General features: G+C 42.1%; 3 protein-coding genes across 3 annotated transcripts; 1 reads left to right on the top strand and 2 right to left on the bottom strand.

Annotated features, from left to right (window-relative positions):
* Positions 1-2621: 2621 nt before the first annotated feature.
* Positions 2622-18654, top strand: LOC131884568 (titin-like). The gene is made up of 20 exons (XM_059232396.1): positions 2622-3102; positions 3322-3508; positions 3592-3933; positions 3994-4206; positions 4278-4625; positions 4736-5025; positions 5125-5311; positions 5376-14268; positions 14395-14477; positions 14539-14900; positions 14968-15200; positions 15272-15456; positions 15535-15790; positions 15861-16037; positions 16105-16225; positions 16862-17021; positions 17095-17276; positions 17393-17546; positions 17628-18152; positions 18324-18654. The coding sequence occupies exons 1-20, from the start codon at positions 3001-3003 to the stop codon at positions 18503-18505; spliced, it is 13182 nt and encodes a 4393-aa protein (XP_059088379.1). The 5' UTR covers positions 2622-3000; the 3' UTR covers positions 18506-18654.
* Positions 18512-20325, bottom strand: LOC131884578 (solute carrier family 40 member 1-like). Its single transcript, XM_059232407.1, has one exon. It carries the CDS (start codon positions 20228-20230, stop codon positions 19076-19078), a length of 1155 nt encoding a protein of 384 aa, XP_059088390.1. The 5' UTR covers positions 20231-20325; the 3' UTR covers positions 18512-19075.
* A 292-nt stretch (positions 20326-20617) lies between these two features.
* On the bottom strand, positions 20618-22423 carry LOC131884574 (N-acetyllactosaminide beta-1,6-N-acetylglucosaminyl-transferase-like). The gene is made up of 5 exons (XM_059232403.1): positions 22310-22423; positions 22086-22242; positions 21281-22008; positions 20934-21215; positions 20618-20831 (listed from the first exon to the last, which is right to left on the bottom strand). Exons 2-5 carry the CDS (start codon positions 22131-22133, stop codon positions 20636-20638), a joined length of 1254 nt encoding a protein of 417 aa, XP_059088386.1. The 5' UTR covers positions 22134-22242; positions 22310-22423; the 3' UTR covers positions 20618-20635.
* Positions 22424-22436: the final 13 nt, after the last annotated feature.

The following is a 22436-nucleotide window of genomic DNA, read 5'->3' as shown; positions in this document are numbered from 1 at the left end:
AGCGACGTTTTTGTAAATAGTTTGGGAGCCCGACTTGTCTTGCCACCGTCGTATTCGTCAATAGTGACTTGTCAAAATTCGTCGAAGACCCTTTGGAAATGATCTAGAAATAAATCGAAATCTATCGAGAATTCCATTGTGCCCACGAATGTGCAGAATACTATTGGGACTTATCGCAAAGAAAAGGGCTCGTTTTAGCCTGGATTCCAGATCCAATAAACAAGGTTGGCCAAAAGCCGTATACATGCCAATGTTAATTTGAGCATTAGCTTTAATCAAGCTTAACTTGCATGGAGAGCATAACATTCTTTGTTTCTATATAGGACTCAAATAAGGAAGACCCTTTTTTACGATCCCGTTCTTATACTACTTCATATTTTGTCTGGCTCTAATGACAACCGTCGTAACGTTTTACCGTCGCCAGTTTGAGAGCTAAGATGTACGAGTACCCCAACGCCAAAAGCTCTATTAAGGATAGTGCCAGGATGGTCAATTCTGCGATGGGAGTGCTTCGGGGCCCTCGACTACATCTTCTTCCAAGTAGTCGGGCGCTTACTCACCAAATACAACGAGTTCAACAAACGATCCAGAATTTTGATCCCATAAGCCTCCTTGACTCTTTCTGCTTTCAATCGGTTCACGATCCTCTCTTGCTCCATGATTCAAAGGACTACGACCCCATAAGAGGCCGTAAGCTGGTTATTTTAGTCGAGGGGGAAATTCTCTTACATCTACAACCCACAAAGCTGGAATCGTCCCATCCACCCCAGGACCTTTCCATCAACTTTTCGGGATACAGGTCACACTGAAGGGCGTCACCGTAACGTCGATGTATGCTCTCATGAGGCAAATAATGCACTTTCAATAGTTCAACGTAATTTTGGGATCACTTCATGACAAGGGGATGTGAACCTCAGTTCAACACAATCATCATTGACTTGGGAAAGGCTCTTATCAAAGCCACTAGCTTGATTCTCGATCAGGAATACGCCATCTCGCACTCCTTTCACTTTTCTCAAGCGATATGGAGAAAATTCTTTCTACCTTAGACTTAGATCTCAAACTAAGATGATTGTGCAGCTGGAGTGGCTTTGCGAGAGGGCTTTTAGTTGGTCTCAACGATTGCATTCGTTCCTCGTGGTGACATGGATCGAGCCTTTTTTGCAGTGGAAAGCATGAGGTGGCTGATCTTGAAAGATGTGCCAGCCTACCTATCTGGACAGAATGTATCTCCGATATCTCCGTGGAGAAGGAATTCAAGACAACGATGGACTGAAACGGAAAAGGCCTTCACTTTTTAAAAAGGAGAACTGGAACTGTTTTATACGAGTTTGCCAATGTGATCCCTTGGTAGAAAGTAGGTATGGTGGAAAGTTTCAATAATAGCATCAAACACATGATTGGCAAGAGTAATCCTCAAATGAATCAGGTTTGAGGCAGTGCTCGTGTTCGTTCACTCAATTCATGTTGATAACTATTTTAATTATGTCCAGTTGACTCTCGACGGGAGATTGATAAAGACATACAAGTTGTACCCATCTGTCTCGCTTTGTCGCGACTCAAACAAATCATTTGGTCAAGATTTTGAAAAACGTCAGCAGGGTCTTGCTCAAGTCACTATTGAGGAACATGTCATATTTATCATTGGTGTTTACTAATTTTAGATGATTGACAATGATAGTGTTATGGCGTTGAAAATTGAGTCCAGTAAACTGAAACTTTTGATGTAATTGGGGTATTATCTATCTTTCAAATTCATGCTCTTATTGCGAAACCCAATTATTGACAAATCAAGTAGCTCAAAGAGCTTGACTAGCAGACAAGTACGCTGAAACGTAATACTTGATTTGACTTTTCCATGTCTGGGTTTATTTCAAAAGCTCTGCTTTCGTTAAAAATGTGAGACCATGTAACAATTCAAAAGGCTCTCAACTTGTAATTAGATCTTAACGAAAACATCAAACATGTTCTAAAGCGATATTTTCGTCATAGAAAGAAGTGGCTAATTTTGTTCAACTTAAGAAAAAAATGTACTTTCAATGAGCTCCTCAGAATCTCAGTTAACGCACAAGTGTTAACAGTTAAGAATTGTACTATCATTATCAAAACGTTGAGCGTCATCCTACTAGATTTAACGAAAAGGGAAGTAATTACTATCATCAGATATGATATTTTAACAAATGAAACTTGTCCCTGAAATATCCTATTGTTTACAAATGTAGAAGCACTTGACGTTGGATAACAAACGAAGTATGAACCTACGCACTTACTCGTACAAGGAGCGGCTGTTCAGCGACATTGATTAGGGTTACTTTATGCCAGAAAGCTTTCTTGGCGAAGGTCACAAGGTGTAGTGTGAGAATTTCAATGGCATTTACCTGTCAAACTCTCATCTTCTCCACTGTGTTTATGATTTGATTACGACAAAGAGTCAATGGAGCTTTTTTAACTACTAACTCACTGGTATTCTTGGAAGCATGAGACGTTCTTCATTGACATTATGTAAATAAATAATTTCTTGAGTTAAGAGTTAGCCAAGCAAAGGTTATCACTTAGAGACCTTATTGCCCTTCATATGTCCAAGACTTATCACCTCGTGATAAACATGCGGCATATGCATCCACAATATGTCCCCAATTTGAATCGAGAGCGGTACTTTCTTCTCATGCTACCGCCATCGTCTCCAGTACTCTGTTTGCAAACACGCTCCCGGCCGTTTTTTAGAATTGTTCCCAATCCTTCGCGGCTGATCAAGCAATGTCTGCCCCAAGTCTTGTGTGACGTTGACTTGAAGACGAGCATAGGTGCGGAGGAAGGTAGTTCCTTTAATGGGCTGGATGGACGATTGACGAGTAGACGATCGTTGCCTGGCTTCTCTCTGATGTAACCTTGAGGCGGAGCAGGCTTGGAACAGTTCCAGAAAACTGTCCCTTGCATTCTTAACTCCTGAAGTTCACCGTTTCCCTCGATGTGAGGGTGTTTTGTGTTTCGTCGCTTCGCATGGCTCCTCCGACATTTTCTCAGCCCTTACCAAAATCCCATATCCAAAAAGTCGGAACCAAATTAGAACTTGAAGTCACATGTGCCACTAACGAAAAAGGGGTAAGTTTGACAGAAGAAGATTTGGTTCATTTGGTTAGCCCATGGGTATTATCCCCAGCAGTGGACGAGGAAGACGACTGCTCTTTGATCTTCACAACATCGGGCTCTCCGACAAGAGATTGTCGAAAAAGGAGCACAGATTCAATCCAAACCAGTGTTTGGCCAGAGATATGGCATCGTTTTTAAAGCTTTCGTATCTCACAAACCTTTAACTTTCAGGCAAAGTTCTCGTGGAAGAAACCTCAATATGCTTCAGACGATTCTGAGCATGTCAATTTCGTCTCCGGGAAGAAGTCCTCCAAATGTGTCATTTCTGCTGTTCAAATTCAAGATGAAGGCGATTGGGCCTGTGAATTAGAAACGCCCAAGGGGAAATGCGAAAGCTTGTGTAGTTTAGTAGTATATGGTAAGCTTTTGCCTCGAGAACCTACATTCAAAGATGGTGCTTTGAATGCCATGAATCTGACATGTTCCCGTTGACCATTTCAGTTCCAAAATGCTATCGGATCCCCGTGTTTTTAGAGGAACTCCAAGCTAAAGAGTCCTTGAACGGGACCGTGGCTCTTGAATGCAAAGTGATTGGCGTGCCCACACCCACTTTACGATGGTTCAAAGGCAACCACGAGCTCCAGTCTGGGGATCTTTACGAGCTGAAGGTGGATCGAGGGGTCCAAACTATCTACAAATGCGTGGCTGTGAATTGCGTGGGTTCAGCGGCATCCGAGGCCATTTTAGAAACATCCCAGAAAAACGTCCACCCTCCGTCCATCGTCACTGAGCTCAAAGATGTCAGAGCCAAAATTGGTTCCAAAGTGCAATTGGATGTCATAGGTGAGGAATGAGAAACCGTGTCGAAGATTGCATCTAATTCTTGTCGCGGGTTTATTTCAGCTCACGAGAAGTCGTCTCCATGTACATCAAAATGGACGCATAAAGGCACAGAGGTCACAGAAACGAAAGGGAAATATGAGCTCTCTCAAGGTGATCCGAATCATTTCTCTCTGGTCATCGTTAAAGCCGATTTGGACGATGACGGGGAATGGAATGTTTGCATCTCGAATAGTATGGGCAAAATCGAGGACAAATGCATGCTCACACTCAAAGGTATGCCAAGATTTCACCCAAACAATGGCACCTATATGTTCTACTATATTTCTGTATTTATACTCTGGCAGTGCCTAAGAACTACCGAAAGCCCATGTTTGTTGAGAATCTAAAAGCACATTTGACTGACGAGGGAATGGTCTCGTTCGAATGCAAAGTCGTCGGCTTTCCCACTCCCACTCTAACTTGGTTGAAAGATGGACGACTCCTCACTCCTGGCGATGTTTACGAATTGTACGGGAATCAGTCCATTGGTGTCTACACATGTGTAGCCAAAAATTGCATGGGCACGGAAACCAGTACTTCGTCGCTGACCATTGAGGACTTGCAAAAGAAGCCCAAGGATCCGGTGGTTTTTATTTCGCCCCTGATTGATCAAAAAATTCCATACGGTGGATCATACCAAATATTTGCTCAAGGTAAAATTTTGAAATGGATTATAATAATATTCAAGAAAACAACAAAATGATACGAAAGCTGATCACTTTTGTTGTGAAACGACTATTTAAAACGTGAATTGTGTGTGCAGTATCTTCGAAACTGCAATTGCCCTTCTCGTGGAAACGGAACGGCAGCGCAGTGAACTTTCCGGAGTATGTCATTGGATGTGAGGAGGATGGCAAGTACTTTTGCAATATTGTCAATGCCACGATGCAGGATGAAGGGCTATGGGAATTAAATATCGAGGATAATGGAGAAGTCCTTTCGTCTTCGTGCAACATTCAAGTCCCAATCCCACAACATTTCAAGGCTCCAAAGTTCTTGGATAACTTGAGGATTCATCTCACTGAATCTGGAACTGTGAGCCTCGAATGCAAGGTAAAATATGTTCACGAACATGTGCAAATTCTTCATTTTCTTGAGCCTATGAATAGCTGAATCATTCAAAAGGGTGTTGTCTTTTTTTTGCTTTGCTAGGTAATAGGCATACCACAACCTAAATTAAGATGGTTCAAAGATGAAAAAGAACTTCAAGCTGGGGATCTACATAAACTCGTCCATGACAAGAACCTCAAAGATAACACTTGTATTTTTGGTGTCTACAAGTGCGTGGCATATAATTGCATGGGTGAAACTTCCAGCAGTGCTAAACTCATCGGATTTGGTAAGTTCAAAGAATCATAAAAGGAGACCAAAAAAGAGTAAATCAAAATGTTGTGCCATTGCAGACAATGATGAAGATCCTCAGTCCTGTGGGGAAAAGATTCCAGAGACGAAAGTGCCCACGGATGACAGTTTCGAGGAAATTGATGTGTCTTCTTCGTTTGGTGGAAAATCCGTGGCATTGTCAATGTCAGATGTACCAGATCTGTCGTCTGACAATGCCCAACAAATCGTGGAAATGTTTGCCAATGAGCTTGAACCTCAAATTGTCAATGACTTTGTCGAGTTGCCTCCACTCCGATTTGTAAGAGAGACTTCAAAGGCCTCCAATATCAGCATAGAGGCCGTTGTAATTGACATCGACGAGCAGAGCCTCTTGGAATTAGAAACCAGTCGAATGAGTCTTGAGAACATTGACGATCTTAACACGGAAGCTGACTTGGATGACATATCTGAAGATAGTGGTCACTCCATCAATACCATTCAACACTTTGAAATCGAGGAACTTGAGGAGGCCCAAGAAGCTGCTGCAGAAAAGGTCAAAGCAGAGCGGGAAGAAGAGGCCCGGGAGGCAACTCCCCTTGCTGAACACGACAATGCTGAAGACAAAGCACATGAACAAGTCCAAAAATTGGAGTCGGAGGATATATATGCCACGGTCAAGAAACCTAATTCTACAGGGAATCAGAAGAATGAGAGAGAGATTGAGAACAGTTCTGTGGATGGTGCTAACACCAATATCAAAGCACCTACGGACAATCAAGATACAAACGAAGTTCCTCAAGAGCAGGCCACCAAATTGGTAACACCAGAGGATCAAGCACAGACCTCAAATGAGACGAAAGGAATTGAAAAGGAAGTTATTAGTGAAAGACTCCAGAAAGAACAATCACTTTTGGATCCAATAGACGCACCCAAATTGACTCAAGAGAACGAGAAACAAGACGAGGAAAAAATGTCGAAAAGAGAGCTGAAAGAGGAGGAGAAAGAGAGACCCAAAGAAAAAGATGAGGAGCATATTCAGGACGCAACCGAACAAGCTGGGAAAATGTCTGAAGAAGCACCAAATCGAAAACAAGCTGAACAATTGCCAAAGAAGAGCGAAGAGACGTCACCGAAGGGGGTTCAAAAAGGAATTCAAGGAGAAATCAATGATCAGACCCTGAATGAAAATAAGGACAGCGATGGCCAAAAGGTGGAACAAACACCGTCGAAGAAGGGAATAAAAGAAAAGGAAAGTGATGGAAAATACCAGGGATCCGTTGAAAAAGATTTCAAATCACAGGATAAAGATAACACCATTACAAATATTCAGGATAGCCCCAAAACAAAGAATGACGCAACCGTAGGAGAGGACCTTGTAGTAGCAAAAGAACAGGACGATCAAAAAGATCAAGATAATTTGACCGAGGCAGACATACTTAAACTCTCCGAGGAGATCGAGTCAGTGGCGACGAAGTTGCAAAATGAAGATCGACAAAAAGCCGCTGAAGAAGTAAGTGCTTGCAATCCAAATTATTTCAATATGGTTCTTGAGCACAAGCCAGACTTTCAAGACGAGGATGATGAAGAACAGCATCAGCAGAACCGACAAAAAGAGCATTCAAGCAAAGATGACGGTGAAGACCTTGACGAAGAGGTGGACCGTTATCTGGAGCGACGTCGACGGTCAAACTCTTATGAAGATACAATCAAGAACCTGGATCCTGAATTATTGAAGGAACTTGGTTTGGATAGCAACGGAGATCAGTTAGAAGTGCCAACCAACGAGACTAATAAGAACATGGCGTCCCGAGTCGATGAAAAGGCAAGTCAATTGGTCAAAGAAACAGCTCCATCTCTTCGACGTTCTCGCTCTCGCTCTCGGTCAAGATCCAGACCTCCAAATTTGGACACCGTTGAGGAAAATTACTCACAAGAGCTACAAGAAGCTCTCTATTATGGTAAACAGCGGAGCAATTTGGAAGACATCAAGGAATGTCCATCCTGTAGCTCAGTTCAGTCCATGGAGAGCCAAATTGACCGATCCAAATCGATCCCTCACAACCATCCTGTTCCTGATGAAAGCCTAAGAGGTGCCAAAATGAGCATTGACATGGATATCCAATTTGATCTCAATCGATCTGAAAGTGACGACGAGAAAGAGAGGGGTGCAACAGCCATAAAAAGCACAAATCTTGCTCAATTGCAAGCATTTGGTGAATCAGTGCCCAATAACGGCGACGAATCAACCCTACCAATGCTGGAGGAGATCCCTAGCTCCGAACTGGAACAACTAGCATCAATTCCAAGAAATATTTCAGAAATCGAAACGACTTTTCTACCAGGGAATAACATTGATCTTTCGCAGATGCTTCATGTGGGTCAAGATAGATCAGATTGTAAGATAGAATCTACAATGCCCTTGAATACTTCTCATCCTCAAACATTAGATCATGATATACCAATGGAGAGCACTTTCCTTACTGAAGTCGTAGAAGAGCCAGGTCGATCAGAATTCTCAAGAAGAGTGACCCACGAGACAAGGGAAAATATAAGTGAAGACCAGACTATGAAGCCAAGTGAAATAGAATCACAACATAATGCAAACCACCCTTCAAACAAGCCAATTCAAGCTCCTCGAGAAAAATCAGTAGAAGACCGACAACAAGACTCGTCAAAAGAGAGTAAAAAAGGAGGCGATTTTTCAGAGGTTCCGGAAGAAGCAGCAAAGAAAGGAAATGTTATGCAAACTTCCTCGGATTCCACCAAACTTCAGTCCAAAACTCCATCACAACCATCAAGCTCAAATCAAACAACACAAGGGTCTAAAGATTCAGAACCAAATAGTCAAGATGAAAAAATATTAAATCAACGTATAAGAGATGAAAGTCAATGCATTCAAACTCACGAGCAAGATATTGAAGACATTCCATTGGATTCCACTGAAAGTGATTTGGAGTTCCACCCTCAAAGCTCAAACAATACAAGAGATGTTTGCCCATCTTCAGAGATTTTTGAACAAAGTGAAGGTTTTACGAAGAATAAACCAGAACTCACTCCCAAAAAGGAGCAAAAACAAGCACAAAATGCAAAGCCGAACCAAGAAAATCGCAACTTAACCAATACTCAACAAGAAAATGAACAACAACCCATTGATGATCAAGCGCAACCCATATTTGATAAAGAAGTCAAGAGCCCGGGCACATCTGATATGGAGCAATCACCAAAAAGCAGACATCAGGGAGATCCTAGCAAACAAAAAAATGATCAATGTCAAGATGAGGCAAATTTATCACCACCAGTGAAGTCTGCCGTAGAACCAGAACCTTATAGCACAAGTTTAACACAAACGTCTAAGGGGGTCCAAGATACTGAGGGCAATGATTCGAGAGATCAAAGTGCAAAAGTTAAGGATGTAGGTCCTCATGATCAATATGAGAAAGGTCAAAGCCACATCCAGGAACAAAATTCTCTGGATTCAATGACAAAAACAAATAAAGAATTGCCCAAACCCATCAATTCAGAAAAACCATCAGATGCGTTGCAAGATGTCCACCACATAGTTCCAAGAGAACAAAGTTCAAAACAAAATGATAAAGGCCAAGATCATTTTAACCAAACGCACGGCCGAACCTTGGAAACAAATTCATCGGAATCTGCGTTATTCTCAAAGAATCAAAACATTGAAGGAAGTTTTGAGGACAAAAATGCATCTGACTCAGAAGCTGCGACTCATCACACAGATTTCAAGGAAGCATCAGATGAGTTGTACGATGACAAGAATAATGTTGCAAAAGCTCATAGCACTCACAAAGCAGATCAAGCCATGCAAAATGCAACAGCTGATATTGCAGATTCAAAGCCACCTTCAGAGGTAATGCATGATACGAAGAGGAATGTTCCAAGAGATCAAACTTCACAAATTGAAGAACAGGCTGTCGAGCAAGCAAAAAAAGATGAGACACAAAATATTGAAGTAAGTTTTGGGGACTCAACTGAATCTGCTTCAGAAGCTGAACCTCATAATACAGATTCTAAACAAAAATCAGAGGTGTTGAAGGCTTCAATCACCAACAATCAACAGTCCAATCAATTGCAGCACAACCAAACTGAGTCATTAAAACCAATGACATCTGCCTCAAATGCTACATCTCAAAGCACAGATTCTAAACAAACATCAGAGGTGTTGGTGAAAGATGTCAAAAATAATGTTCCAAAAGATAATAGCTCTCAAAAAGTAGATCAAGTTATGCAAAACGTGCCTTCTAATACTTCAGATTTAATACAAACTTCAGAGGTAACGCACGATACAAAAAGGAATGTTCCAAGAGATCAAACTTCAGAAACTGAAGAACAGGCTCCAGAGCAATCTAACAAAGAGAAGACTCAAATCATTGAAGCCAATTTTGGGGACCCAGCTGCTAAACAAAAAGCAGAGGTGTTGGAAGCTTCCATTGTCAACAATCAACAGCCCAAACAATTGCAGCACAGCCAAACTGAGTTATTAGAACCAATGACATCTGCCTCAAATGTTACATCTCAAAGCACAGATTCAAAACAAACATCAGAGGTGTCGGTAAAAGATGTCAAGAATAATATTTCAGAAGATCATGGCACACACAAAGAAGATCAAGATAATCAAAACGCAACACCTTCTACTACAGATACAAAACAAACATTAGGACTGATACATGATGCCAAGAGTAGTGTTACAAATGATGTCAGTTTTCAAAAAGCAAATCAAGACATCCAAGACGCAACACCTGATACTGCAGAATCAATGCACACTTCACAGGTAATGCTTGATACAAAGAGCAATGTTCCAGGAGAACAAATTTCACAAATTGAAGAACACGCTCCAGAGCTATCAAACAAAGAGAAGACTCAAAGCATTGAAGCCAATCTTGGGGACCCAATTGAATCTGTTTCAGAAGCTACAACCCATGGCAAAAATTCAAAGCAAACAGAGTCATTGCAACATTCAGCAATCAATAATCAAGAGTCAGATCAATCTAAGCACGCTCAATCCAAATCATTAGAACCAATGACATCTGCGGCAATAGCAGGACCCCACAGCTCAGATTCAAAACAAACATCAGACCTAATACAAGATTCCACCATCAATGGTCAAGAGTCTGATCAGTCCAAGCAAATACAAGCCAAATCAATCGAACCAATGGCATCCGTCATTGAATCAGGACTTCAAAGCACAGATACACAGCAAAAATCAGAGTTGTTAAAAGATGGCACCGTTACTCATCAGGAGCCAGACGATTCCAAGCACAATCAAGCAAAATCAATTGAACCAACGGCATCTGCCTCAAAAGCTGCATCTCATAGCACAGATTCAAAACAAACATCAGACGTGTTGCAAGATTTCAAGAGTAATGTTGAAGATCAAGATAGTCAAAGCAAAACAAATGATACTACAGATTCAAAACAAACATCAGAGGTGTCGAAAGCTTCCATTGTCAACAATCACCAGTCCAATCAATTGCAGTACAATCAAACTGAGTCATTAGAACCAATGACATGTGCCTCAAAAGCTGCATCCCAAAACACAGATTCAAAGCAAACATCAGAGGTGTTGGTAAAAGATGTCAAGAATAATGTTTCAGAAGATCATAACACTCACAAACAAGATCAAGACATGCAAAATGCAGCTCCCGATACTACAGAGTCAGATCATACTTTAGACGCGATGCATGATGTCAAGAGTAGTGTTGCAACTGATGACAGCTCTCTAAATGCAAATCAAGACATCCAAAATGCAACATCTGATATTACAGAATCAATGCAAACTTCACAGGCAATGCTTGATACAAAGAGCAATGTTCCAAGAGATCAAACTTCACAAATTGAAGAACAGGCTCCAGAGCTATCCAACAAAGAGAAGACTCCAAGCATTGAAGCCAATCTTGGGGACCCAATTGAGTCTGTTTCAGAAGCTACAACCCACGGCAAAGATTCAAAGCAAACATTAGAGGCATTGCAACATTCAGCAGTCAATAATCAAGAGTCTGATCCATCTAAGCACAATCAATTCAAGTCATTAGAACCAACGATTTCTGCAGCAGTAGCAGGACTCCACAGCTCAGATTCAAAACAAATATCAGACCCATTAGAAGACTCCACCATCAATCATCAAGAGCCAGATGATTCCAAGCACAACCAAGGAAAATCAATTGAACCAACGACATCTGCCTCAAAAGCTGCATCTCATAGCACAGATTCAAAACAAACATCAGAGGTGTTGCAAGATTTCAAGTGTTTTGTTGTAGATCAAGATAGTCAAAGTAAAACAACTGATACTACAGATTCGAAACAAACATCAAAGTTGTTGGAAGCTTCCATTGTCAACAATCAACAGCCCAAACAATTGCAGCACAGCCAAACTGAGTCATTAGAACCCATGACATCCGCCTCAAAAGCTGCATCTCATAGCACAGATTCAAAACAAACATCAGAGGTGTTGGCGAAAGATGTCAAGAATAATCTTCCAAAAGATAATGGCACTTACAAAGAAGATCAATCTATTCGAAACGCAACACCAGATACTAAAGATTCAAAACAAACTTCAGAGGTAATACTTGATACACAGAGGAATGTTCCAAGAGATCAAACTTCACAAATTGAAGGACAGGCTCAGGAGCAATCCAAAAAAGATAAGACTCAAAACATAGATGGAAGTTTTGGGGACCGAAGTACATCTGACCCAGAAGTTTTGCCTCAAAAGACAAATCGTAAACAAACATCAGAGGTGTTGAACGATTCTACTGTCAACAATCAACAATCCAATCAACTGAAGCACAGCCAAAGTGAGAAATTAGAATCAATGACATCTGCCTCAAATGCTACATCTCAAAGCACAGATTCAAAACAAACAACAGAGGTTTTGCAAGGTGTCAAAAATATTGTTTCAGAACATGGCACTCACAAAGCAAATCAAGAAGGCCAAATATCAACACCTGATACTGAAGATTTAAAACAAAAATCAGAGGTGTTCAAAGATTCCACTATCAACAGTCAACAGCCAGATCATTCCAAGAACAATCTAGCCAAATCAATTGAACCAATAACCTCCATCACAGAAGCAGGGCATCATAGCACAGATTTAAAAGAATCCCCTGATGTGTGGCAAAATGCTACAATCAATGAGCAAGAAACTGATCATTCCAAGGACAACCAAGCCAAGCTTTTAGAACCAATGACATCCAACACAGAAGCTGCCACTTTCAGCCCAGACTCAAAACAAGCATCAGAGGCAATGCGAGATGCCAACATCAATGATCAAGAAACGGATCATTCCAAGCATAATCAAGCCAAGTCATTAGAATCAATTACATCTGCCGTAGAAGCTACATCTCACAACACAGATTCAAAACAACCACCCAGGGGATTGCAAGAGATCAAGAGCAATGTTGCAGGAGGAGATAACGTGCAACAAACTCACCAACAAAGTCAACGTGTAACACCTGGTATTGTAGATTCAACGCACAACTCGGCACAAAGTTCCAATGAAATTTCACATTCGATAGAGCTGTCAGGAGAAAACAGTCGAGTAAATGTTTCTCCTAATGGCACTCTACAGTCATTGAAATCTGAAGAATCAATCTCAGTTTCATCTGGTGAGTTAGCAAGTTCTAATCAAATTAGTACTCCTGGGTTTGAAACAAACACCCCATCGTTGGGAGCAGAGACGAACAATGTCCCGACGAAATCGTTTACGCAGTCACCCAATCTTGATTCAAATGCCATTGGAGATGAGGCAAAGGACGAAACGAATACCCGACAAAGTAAGTCAATTGCTAGTTCGAAAGACCTAAAGATATCAGGCCAACCTCAAGAAAAAGAAGGCTCCATCGATAGGTGTCTTTCTGAGGGCGTGCCTTCCTCGTCAAATTCGTATGATAAAGTGAATACACGTCAAGATCGAGCATCAAACCATAATTTGGGGCCAACCACAACAGAGCAACTTTCTGAAACAGAAAAAACGGTAGCTAACACAGTGCCTGAAAAAGATCCAACCTCATTGGGCCTGAAAGTGAATATTCAAAGTGACGAAGAGAGCTCAATTGCTCAGGTTATCGGTCTTCCCGTCTCTGATGTGAGAGACGACTTTGCACAACAAACAGTCATAAAAAGAAAGGATGGAAATAAGAACACGTATTTGCATACGAACTCCCAGAACAACAGGTCCTCGAAGACTGATTCCGAAGCCACAGAGGTAACCATTACGGGTGATTCGTCGAACTTGAGTGGTCCAAATCTTATTTCAAGCCAACCTGAAGGACAAGCAAAATCTTCAGAGAACGTTCCTCACGATATTGTCAATCGTGATTCAGTAGGAAATGAAAATGAGGATGGTGACAACCAAACTCTGCAAAGAAGGGCTCGTGTCAAAAGGACTGTTGAACAGAAAACACCAGACGAAGACCACTCCGCAGCCAATAGTCATCAAGAGAGAATAAGTCCCCCGAGGTCGACGAAAGAACTTGAAAAAGTTGCCGACAACACATCATCCATCCCTCAAAAGTCTAATACATCAACAGATGTTGCCAATAAGGAGAAATATTCGTCCAAAAACACTGAGGGAAAGACATTAGAAAACAAAGATGGCCAGAGGACTATCGGAGTGAGGTCCAGGGAAAGGCTGTCATTACAACATAACGAAAAAGATGCTCCTGATGAAGACGATGGTTCATCAAGGAATTTGTCTACCTGGAGAATGGAATCCCCAAGGCTATCCTCTTCATCTACTTTATCTCAACAAAACGCCGACACATCGAGGCAATCTCGTCATATTGACGAGGCTCAGAGCCCTGCCAATCAAACTAGTAGTCGCACAATCCGACCTTATACCGGAGAGGCCAAGGTTACAAGGCCTAATGAACGAAGGGATGTCGAAGACGTTCAACGCTCCACTAAATCCACAGGATTGGAAGCTTCTACACCTGCACGAAAGTACCAAAGAAGGTAAGAAACATACTTCTTTAAATCTACTTTGGCACTTTGATCTATTCATGATAAGTTGAAAAAAATTCGAACACTTCTCTCGTCCAGAGGTTTTAAAAGTCCCTGTTGATTGTTATCTTTTACCAGGGAAAGAAATGAACCATCAAGTGTAATTGTGTCGGACAACACCTTGCGATTAAAATCAACCGATTCGCTTGACCCACCCGAAGGTGAGAAAAGTGACTATTACAAACAACCCCTTGAACCCCCTCAAAAAGTCGACTTTTTTAGCCTTGAGCATCAATGTAAAAGAAATAGGCCATGACTGGGTTTCTTTGAACTGGAAGAAACCCTATTCGTCTGGAGGCAGTGTGATCGTTTCGTATAAGATCGAGGCCTGGTTATGCGGAGAAGGGGCCTACTGGATGGAATTGGGCAGAACACCCATCACCCAATACGACGTTTTCAACCTAAAACCCAAACGACAGTATTATTTCCGGGTGACAGCCAAGAGCAAACGGGGAGTGGAACTTCAAATGATGACCAAGGGAAAAGTCGACCTAGCCAAGAGCACCAAGAAGCCCGAGTTCACACAGAAACCATCCACTTTGATCCGGGCTATGAGGGGACATTCTCTTGTCCTCGAATGTGAGGTAATTCGAACAGGATTATAAGGGTTCGATTTTCTTTTTCTCTCCATGATATGGACTGACCTTGCAGTTTTTTGGAGAACCTCCTCCTTCTGTGACTTGGACCCATTCCTCTATGGGATCACTTTCGTCGGACACAAAAACGGATGGAACTCAACAGCGTTCTAGAATGGAGTTAAAAGAGCCTCAACCGGGACGGGTAATGTGCCAAATTACCAACGAAGCCGGCAGTAGTAGCACAGCAACGGTTGTCGACGTGATGGAGAATGAAAAACTGTATCAACTTTATCTGAAATTTTACAGGTAGTGAAGATGGGTCCATACTTTATATGAAGACTGTGCACCTACATTATCGTTCATATTTTGAATTTCAGTTTCCTTCATTCTCCCCCAAGTGAGAAAAGTGTGGTTAAAGAACCTATTCCGCCTTTCTTTGTATCCCCACCCAGGGACAAACGAGCAAAATACGGTTACCCAGTTCAAATTCGATGCTTGGTTGGTGGTGATCCAACCCCAAGACTATGTTGGTATAAACAGGGTACCCTCATAAAGGATGAAAGTAAGACAGTCAAGATCTAATCCAGGATGCCATAAATCCAGTGCCGGATTAACAACCCCTTTTCTCTCACCATTATAGTTCCAGATTCTCTTACAAGTGATACTTTGTTGGAGATTGATGATGTTAACGACGGAACAGTCGGTGAATATGAAGTCTGTGCCGAAAACAAATTTGGCAAATGCGTGTCCAGGTTCGTTTTGATCGCGGATGGTGGACTTGAGGAGCATATCCAGCCTAAATTCATGGTGCCACTCTCGGCTGAAGTCTATGCCCAAAGCAAGGCCTTGGTGCTCCGGACCAAGATATCGGCCTCGCCCTACGTCGTGATAAATTGGTAATCATTAGAACTAACAATGCGTTCACCTAAACCTTATTTAATGAAAACATACTCCCCCCAAAAACAGGTATTGGAATGGAAGCAAGATTCAGCCCTCGCCAACCAATAAGAAGTACTTTGATCACAATGGCAATGCGACTCTGTCCTTAACTGACCACGTGTGTCAAGGTCAATACACTTGTACCGCGAGTAATGAGGCTGGAACTGTTTCCACTTCTAAAACATTCTATCCCGACGAATTTGAGTAAGTTCAGTTCGTGTTGATCACATTCAAGCTATCGCCCTATTTCTTGACGATATTATAATTTCAGTGATCATGGAATGGTGGCTTTCGAAGAGCCTCCACAAATATCCGTAACCGACTCTAAAATGCAAATTTCCTGTACTTTGAAACAGCGTGGAGAAGTCTCCTTGTCCACCATTCCGAAAGTGGTGAGCGTTGGATTGATCATTTTTTGACAGAGACGTTCGGAAATAACGGCAATATCACTCCTACCATTCAAAAACGAGTTGTTCAAACATTCAAATCAAAGCCAATCTGTTAAGGGTCACTAGGAAACAAATTATATCCATTTTTCAATGTCAGAGCTAGGAGTGAATTTGAAGAAATTGCCATAAGCCGCCTCTGCGATAAAAAATTATAGCAGACATGGCAAGTGAGTGCAGCATCGTTTTTGTCCTCCCGTGCTAACTGCGATGAAATTTGTCGGAGTGTGGTAATTCATTCCTCTTTTCGAAAAAGGAAGTACCTTGCATATGAAAATGGTGCAATTGTAACAACCCAAAAAACCGAAGGTATATTCGTTTATCATTCATTTCAAAATTTGCTTCCCTCAAATAATCGGAAAAAGCATGTGGGCCTTGATCCTGTAATAGGATTTAAGTCAGGCTTGGACAAGGTTTCGAACAAAATTCCTGATCAACCCTACATTCACGAGCTAGCCAGATCCGCCAACTCTAATTCCTGCCCTGCTCTTTGTCCAGAAATATCAAATTGCTTTATTGTCGTCATTTCCGTGCACCCAGTATGGTGGGATTATTTAGGTACAAAATACCGTCTGCTTCTAGGATGGTCGGCATAAGAAGACCTTTAAAAGAGGGGATGGCAATCGATACCGAGTTGACATTAATTCCGATGAGGAACATCTAATGGGCCGAGTGCTTTATCTGATTGTTCGCCAAGGTGTTAATGGGTACGTCGTGCCAATCAATACCTCGGGAAACTCAAGTAAGTCCCAAAAATTGGTACAGAGGAAAGGATCAACGTGTCTAGAACATGGGAATCTCTATTCGTGTTGCAGAGAACCTCTTCACATGCCAATTCGACGAGGGACCCAACGACACCAATTCCCCAGCAACCGACTGTGATAATCAGCTTGTTCTTTCAAGTGATGCATTTTGTAGAGTAGGGGACGATTTGACTGCTACCTTGGGACACGTACCAAGAGGGAGGCTAAAAATTGAGCTTGATCATGACAGCAAGGTGGGTCCTTCCTTCACTGTTTAGCGAAAATAACCTTCTTCATGTTACCATGGTTGTGTACAATTCTACAAGTTGCGCGAATGTACTATGAAAGCATTTGGTTATTCACATTGCAGATTGCCTTCAGGCCCAAATTCAATCGCAACAGCCAAGGGAAATTGGAAGTCACCATAGTCAACGCCACCAAAGATTTTGAAGGCACTTACAAATTCAAGGCCGCCAAAGAAGATTATAAGACGTTGCTATTTCAACTTAATCTAGTGATCATGGGTAAAATACGGCCTTCAAACCTTGGACATTAGTAAGAAAAAACAGTCCTAAACTATTTGTCTCATGTGACTTTCATTCCAGAAAAGAGGGACAATGAAGATACGCATTCTTTGGATAATCCCTCATTTGATAGCGCCACACCCCACCCCTCCAATCAAATGGCACGTCTTGGGGGTCTTACACCCCGTTCCACCCCGCGATGCTCTCCTTTCCAATCGCCCAGATCCACGCCTGCCCGAAGCTTGAGAAGCACCCCGTCGCGTTGCGGAACTCCGGGGGATGAAGACGAGGATCGTCTCAGAAGACCGCACCGACCGCGCAGTCGATTGTATCCCAAGTTCTTGTCCTCTCTGAACGACCGGTGTGTCGTTCCAGGGACCGATGTCGAATTAAAGTGCTACGTTTTGAGTGTTCCGGGCTTGAAAACCTCTTGGATGAAGGACGGCAAAGAGATCGTGGGGAACTCAAGTGCCATAGAAAGCAGAGGCATGAGAAGCCTGACTCTTTCCAATGTGTCAGCATCAGACTCCGGTGTCTACACGGTCCGAATGGAGGATGCTCAAGAGATGACGGACATCAGCTCATCTTGTCGTATTGAAGTCAAAGGTGAGCTTTGTATACATATTGTACATTCTATAGAGCAATGAATTTGTTTTTCTGGTCGGCTAACAGTGAAATCGGTTACGCATTTTAGGGCAGCTTTAAAGGCAACAATGTGTACCTAAACAACGGACATAGCTTTGACCAAGAAATGATACCATGTCCTTTCATTTCCAGAGCAAACCCCGCTATCGAGATATGATGGTATGTCTTCAACCACCCGGAGCTCGCTGAGCCGATCTCGACCAAATATCGGTTCATCGTTAGGGTTGCCCTACCAAAGTGCTCACCAAAGTGTTTATCGCAACAATTACCAAAGTAGTTATCTCAGCTCAGGCTACAGACGATCGTATTGGTAAAAATAATGCACATCTGAATACATTTCCCATCTTTTTCTTCTAAATAACAAAAAAATGTAGTTTTTGGACTTAAGGTTGTTCTTTACTCGCTTACCCATGTTTCTCATTCTTCCTCAGTTTCATGAAATATATTGTCTTCCTCGTTTCTACATTTAGCTCTTTTCTCTGGCTTCCATTGCATATATTTGTCAAACTCTGAGCACTTTACTGGTTATGGAAAAATCACTTGATAATTTGCTCATCAGGTTCCTTGGAGGCCGTGGCCTCATTGGGGAAGCTTTTTTGATAATAGGTCAGAAATAACAATGCTCCTGAAAATATGAATGCATACGAGATCAAGATAAGAATACCGAAACTCGGGACATGAGGAAATATGATCACAAGAACAAATTTCAGTGTATCCATGCCCGAATTCAATGCACTTTGTACTCCATTAACAGACCCTCTGTGACTAGCCTCAACTTGTTCTTGAAGTATTTGAGTCACTGACATATCTGAGATCCAAAGGCCAAATCTGGCCAGGATGATTCCAAGCAAAAGAACTGACACTGATATGAAACTCTCATTTAATCAGGGTAGATCTCCAATCTTCATTGATTTATCTTCATTTCCATCGGAAATGTCTGATGTGGTAATGGCCGTCTGGTTGAGATGTTTTGACGTTTCTAAAAATAAGGATCCTGGTAGCCAGATTGACGAGACACAAAGGGACAAGGTGACCAATAGCGATATCATTCCAATCATTCCGGTTCGTCTGAGGTTCAAGTGCCTGCGTAGAAATGGAAATGCGAGGCTGCCACAGAGGCCTACAATGGCTGAAACTCCTACCAGACTCCCAAGGACGGATTCTGAAACACATTGCTGAATGCAGTAGGCCCAAGTAATGTTATCAAAACCCAAAACTGTCATGTATAGGGTTGCCAGGGCCAGACCTGCGTACTTGATCGGCCTTTTGAAATAGTCTTTCCAACTCCCCCAGGAATTCCAATTTCTTTGAGAAGGGCAGCCATTCTCAGTGTCCCTTGGAAAATTCTTGACGGAGAGATTTGGGATCTTTTTGTAAATGGAAGCCAAAAGCAGATATTCTGCAATCAATGAGACCATGTTCCAACACCCCACTGCCATGGCTGTGTTTCGGTTCCCAGTGAATTGGAACAAAACCCCAGCTAAGGATGGGGCGGCAATTTTGCAGGTCAAGTCTAGAGTCCGAAAGGAGGAGTTCATTTTGGCAAGTCTGTCATCATCGCCGTCAGCAATCACCACGATCCAGTCTTTCTCCACCACAATCCTGGAACCGGTCGATGCGAGATTGGCGACAGTGGCCACGAAAATGACCAGACAGGCCACCATCCACGTTTTCCATGGTGCAATAAGGCTTGGATGCCACGTTTCGTCCCAAAAATGAATTGTCAAGATCATTGTGCTTAGAAAGACGGATCCATTTTGGACAATTAGGAACACTTTGGCAGAGGTCATGCGTGCTTTCTTGTCAATCCAATTTCCAATGGCGGCGCCCAAGACAATCACGCACATGGAGTTGACTAATCCATAGATAGCAACCAAGCGCAAGGAGCTGTTATCCAGCTTGCTCATGAACAAGCCCGCCACAAAACTCCAAAGCCGGTCTCCCCAAGCGGAAAGACCTCGACTAAGGTAAACTTCCCAAGGCACATTTAACACTGAAGGTGAGCGAATCGGTCTATGTATTGTCTGTTGTTGCCTCATTCTCACCGTTCATTCCAGACGCAAAACAAGAACTGGACAAGACAGTAGTAGGTCTCTCGCTTGCTTGCCGAGAACGTAACGTCAGATTGTTGAACACACATTTTGTCAATGAGTCCAAGACGTGCCGCGAAAAGACGCTCTGAACTGGAAATTGACTCATGCTTACGAAAAACAGGGATAAGTCGAATCTTCCTTTGGACCTTTAGATTCAAGGACCTTTGCCCTTAGTTTGGATCATTCAAACTGTCATTTTGCTTTTTTCCCTCTCAAGCTTCATCTATGAAAATTTCAATAATTTCATGTTCTAATCCTTGATTAAAACATAGCATCAGATTGTCAACGACCTTGCCGTATCCTAGAAATCATATTGCCTTGAGGAGAAATACGGAAACTGGAGATTTTCTTTCATAATATTGCTCTCATTTGACAAAAAATGGCAATTGGATCTGAATTGACGTTGAACTTATTCGCCATGAGGCAATTGCTTTGTTGAATTATGGGCAAATCCATGACTCCCAATTTGCATATCCAGTGAATGTTTTGACCAGAGCAGTTGGGATAGTTCCACAAGCTTTTTCGAAAGCAAAACGCATCTTCATTCCTAAAACGCAGCCAAACCATAGAAATTATTTACTGTTATGTATGATGATCCAAATTGGAGGCTTTTTCGGAGCGTTGGTCTGCAAAATCTTAGTTTGCTTACGGAATGGTAGGCATAATCTGTTCCACAATGTAAGTGTTATTGTCCTTCCTTTCAACTGTTATCGACGCCATGGTTGAATAGAAATGCTCGTCAGGTATAAATGAGTCACTTAACCAATTGTAGTAATCGATGGCCACAGGATGGTAGACCAAGAAGTTCACAAAGGAGCGTTGTAATACCACATTCTTTTGAGCCTTCAAAACGGTGATGTTATAGGGTGGGGGTGGTTTCCAACATTGGCGCAATTTTTTCATCCGTATATCAAAAGCCTTGGGACCAAATCTAGAAAAGTGTTTTTTCGCGTAGCGATTGTAAATTCAAAGTGATTAGAAAAAGGGTTATTTTACCTATTGGTTACAAACACTTTATGTTGTCGATCAGTTTTGTTGAAGATCTCGTAATCAATGTAGTTTCTATTATGCAAACTTTTCAACTCTCTCCTTAGGACACGACTCGAGACCAGGGGCATTTCGCTTCCAGCTGGATTTATGTACACTTTCCACGGCTTCTCTGATTTGAGCAATTCTCGCATGCAAATCATATCGGCCTCCAATACAGAATCATAGCCCCAAAACACCGGTACCCGGTACTTGGGTATGAAAATCTCACTGTCCGGGTATTTTTGTTTGTAGCACTTGACCACCCCGGAAATAGCCGCCATCACCTCTTCACTGGCCTTGAGGTCCACATGAATGCAGTGCAGATCTTGAGGGCGGAACATCAAGGCCAGGAACATTTCCAGAATGCCGATCTGGTCATGAACACTATGAGACATGGCAATGGGATACTGCTCTTGAGCTTCACTGACCAGTCTCTGGTTGACGATGTCCACGATCTCGAAGTACTTTACGCAATCCATACTTCTCGCGATGATGCTTTCTTCAGCGAGAAATCCTTGGAGAATGCTTCGACGTCGTTGATTGGTTTTGCTTGAACATGACAATGAGGAAATGATCTTGCGAACACGTAAAAGATGTGGATATTCGGTGGAGCGAGGAGAGATCGAATAGATGCTGAACAGATAAATCCCGATGAGAAATACCAACAGGGTCAGATGCCAACAATGAAATGCAGACTGGAAACGCAAGTTTCTTGAAATCAAAAAAGTTTTATAATCTATTAATTCTTTGAAAAAGGTAGGAGCTTTCTCACCATGGTTTTGTTACTTTTAGCAAACCACTCCAATCTGATTGTGTTCATGACAAAATATTTGCCACAAGTGTAAATCTATCTGTGATTCGTGGCCTGCTTTGACAAATCCGTGGGATAAGTGCTATGCTAACTCTATTTGCGAAGTAACCTTGGTTGCCTACAGGAATGAAAGAAGTTTCCGAGTGTCACGATAAATTCGGGTAATTAGAGGATTAAAAACTCACAAGTACGGGGAGTCAATCAATCTAGCGTTATGCACAAATGCACGTACTTAGCCTTGCCATTTTGAGGTGATCTAAATTTGCAGCCTGAGCTTATTTCAGATAGTGTATACCCTGTTTCACAAGTGGT

This window comes from Tigriopus californicus, chromosome 8, assembly GCF_007210705.1.
Source record: "Tigriopus californicus strain San Diego chromosome 8, Tcal_SD_v2.1, whole genome shotgun sequence".
NCBI lineage: Eukaryota > Metazoa > Arthropoda > Copepoda > Harpacticoida > Harpacticidae > Tigriopus > Tigriopus californicus.
This window is presented reverse-complemented; position numbering and strand designations above follow the sequence as displayed.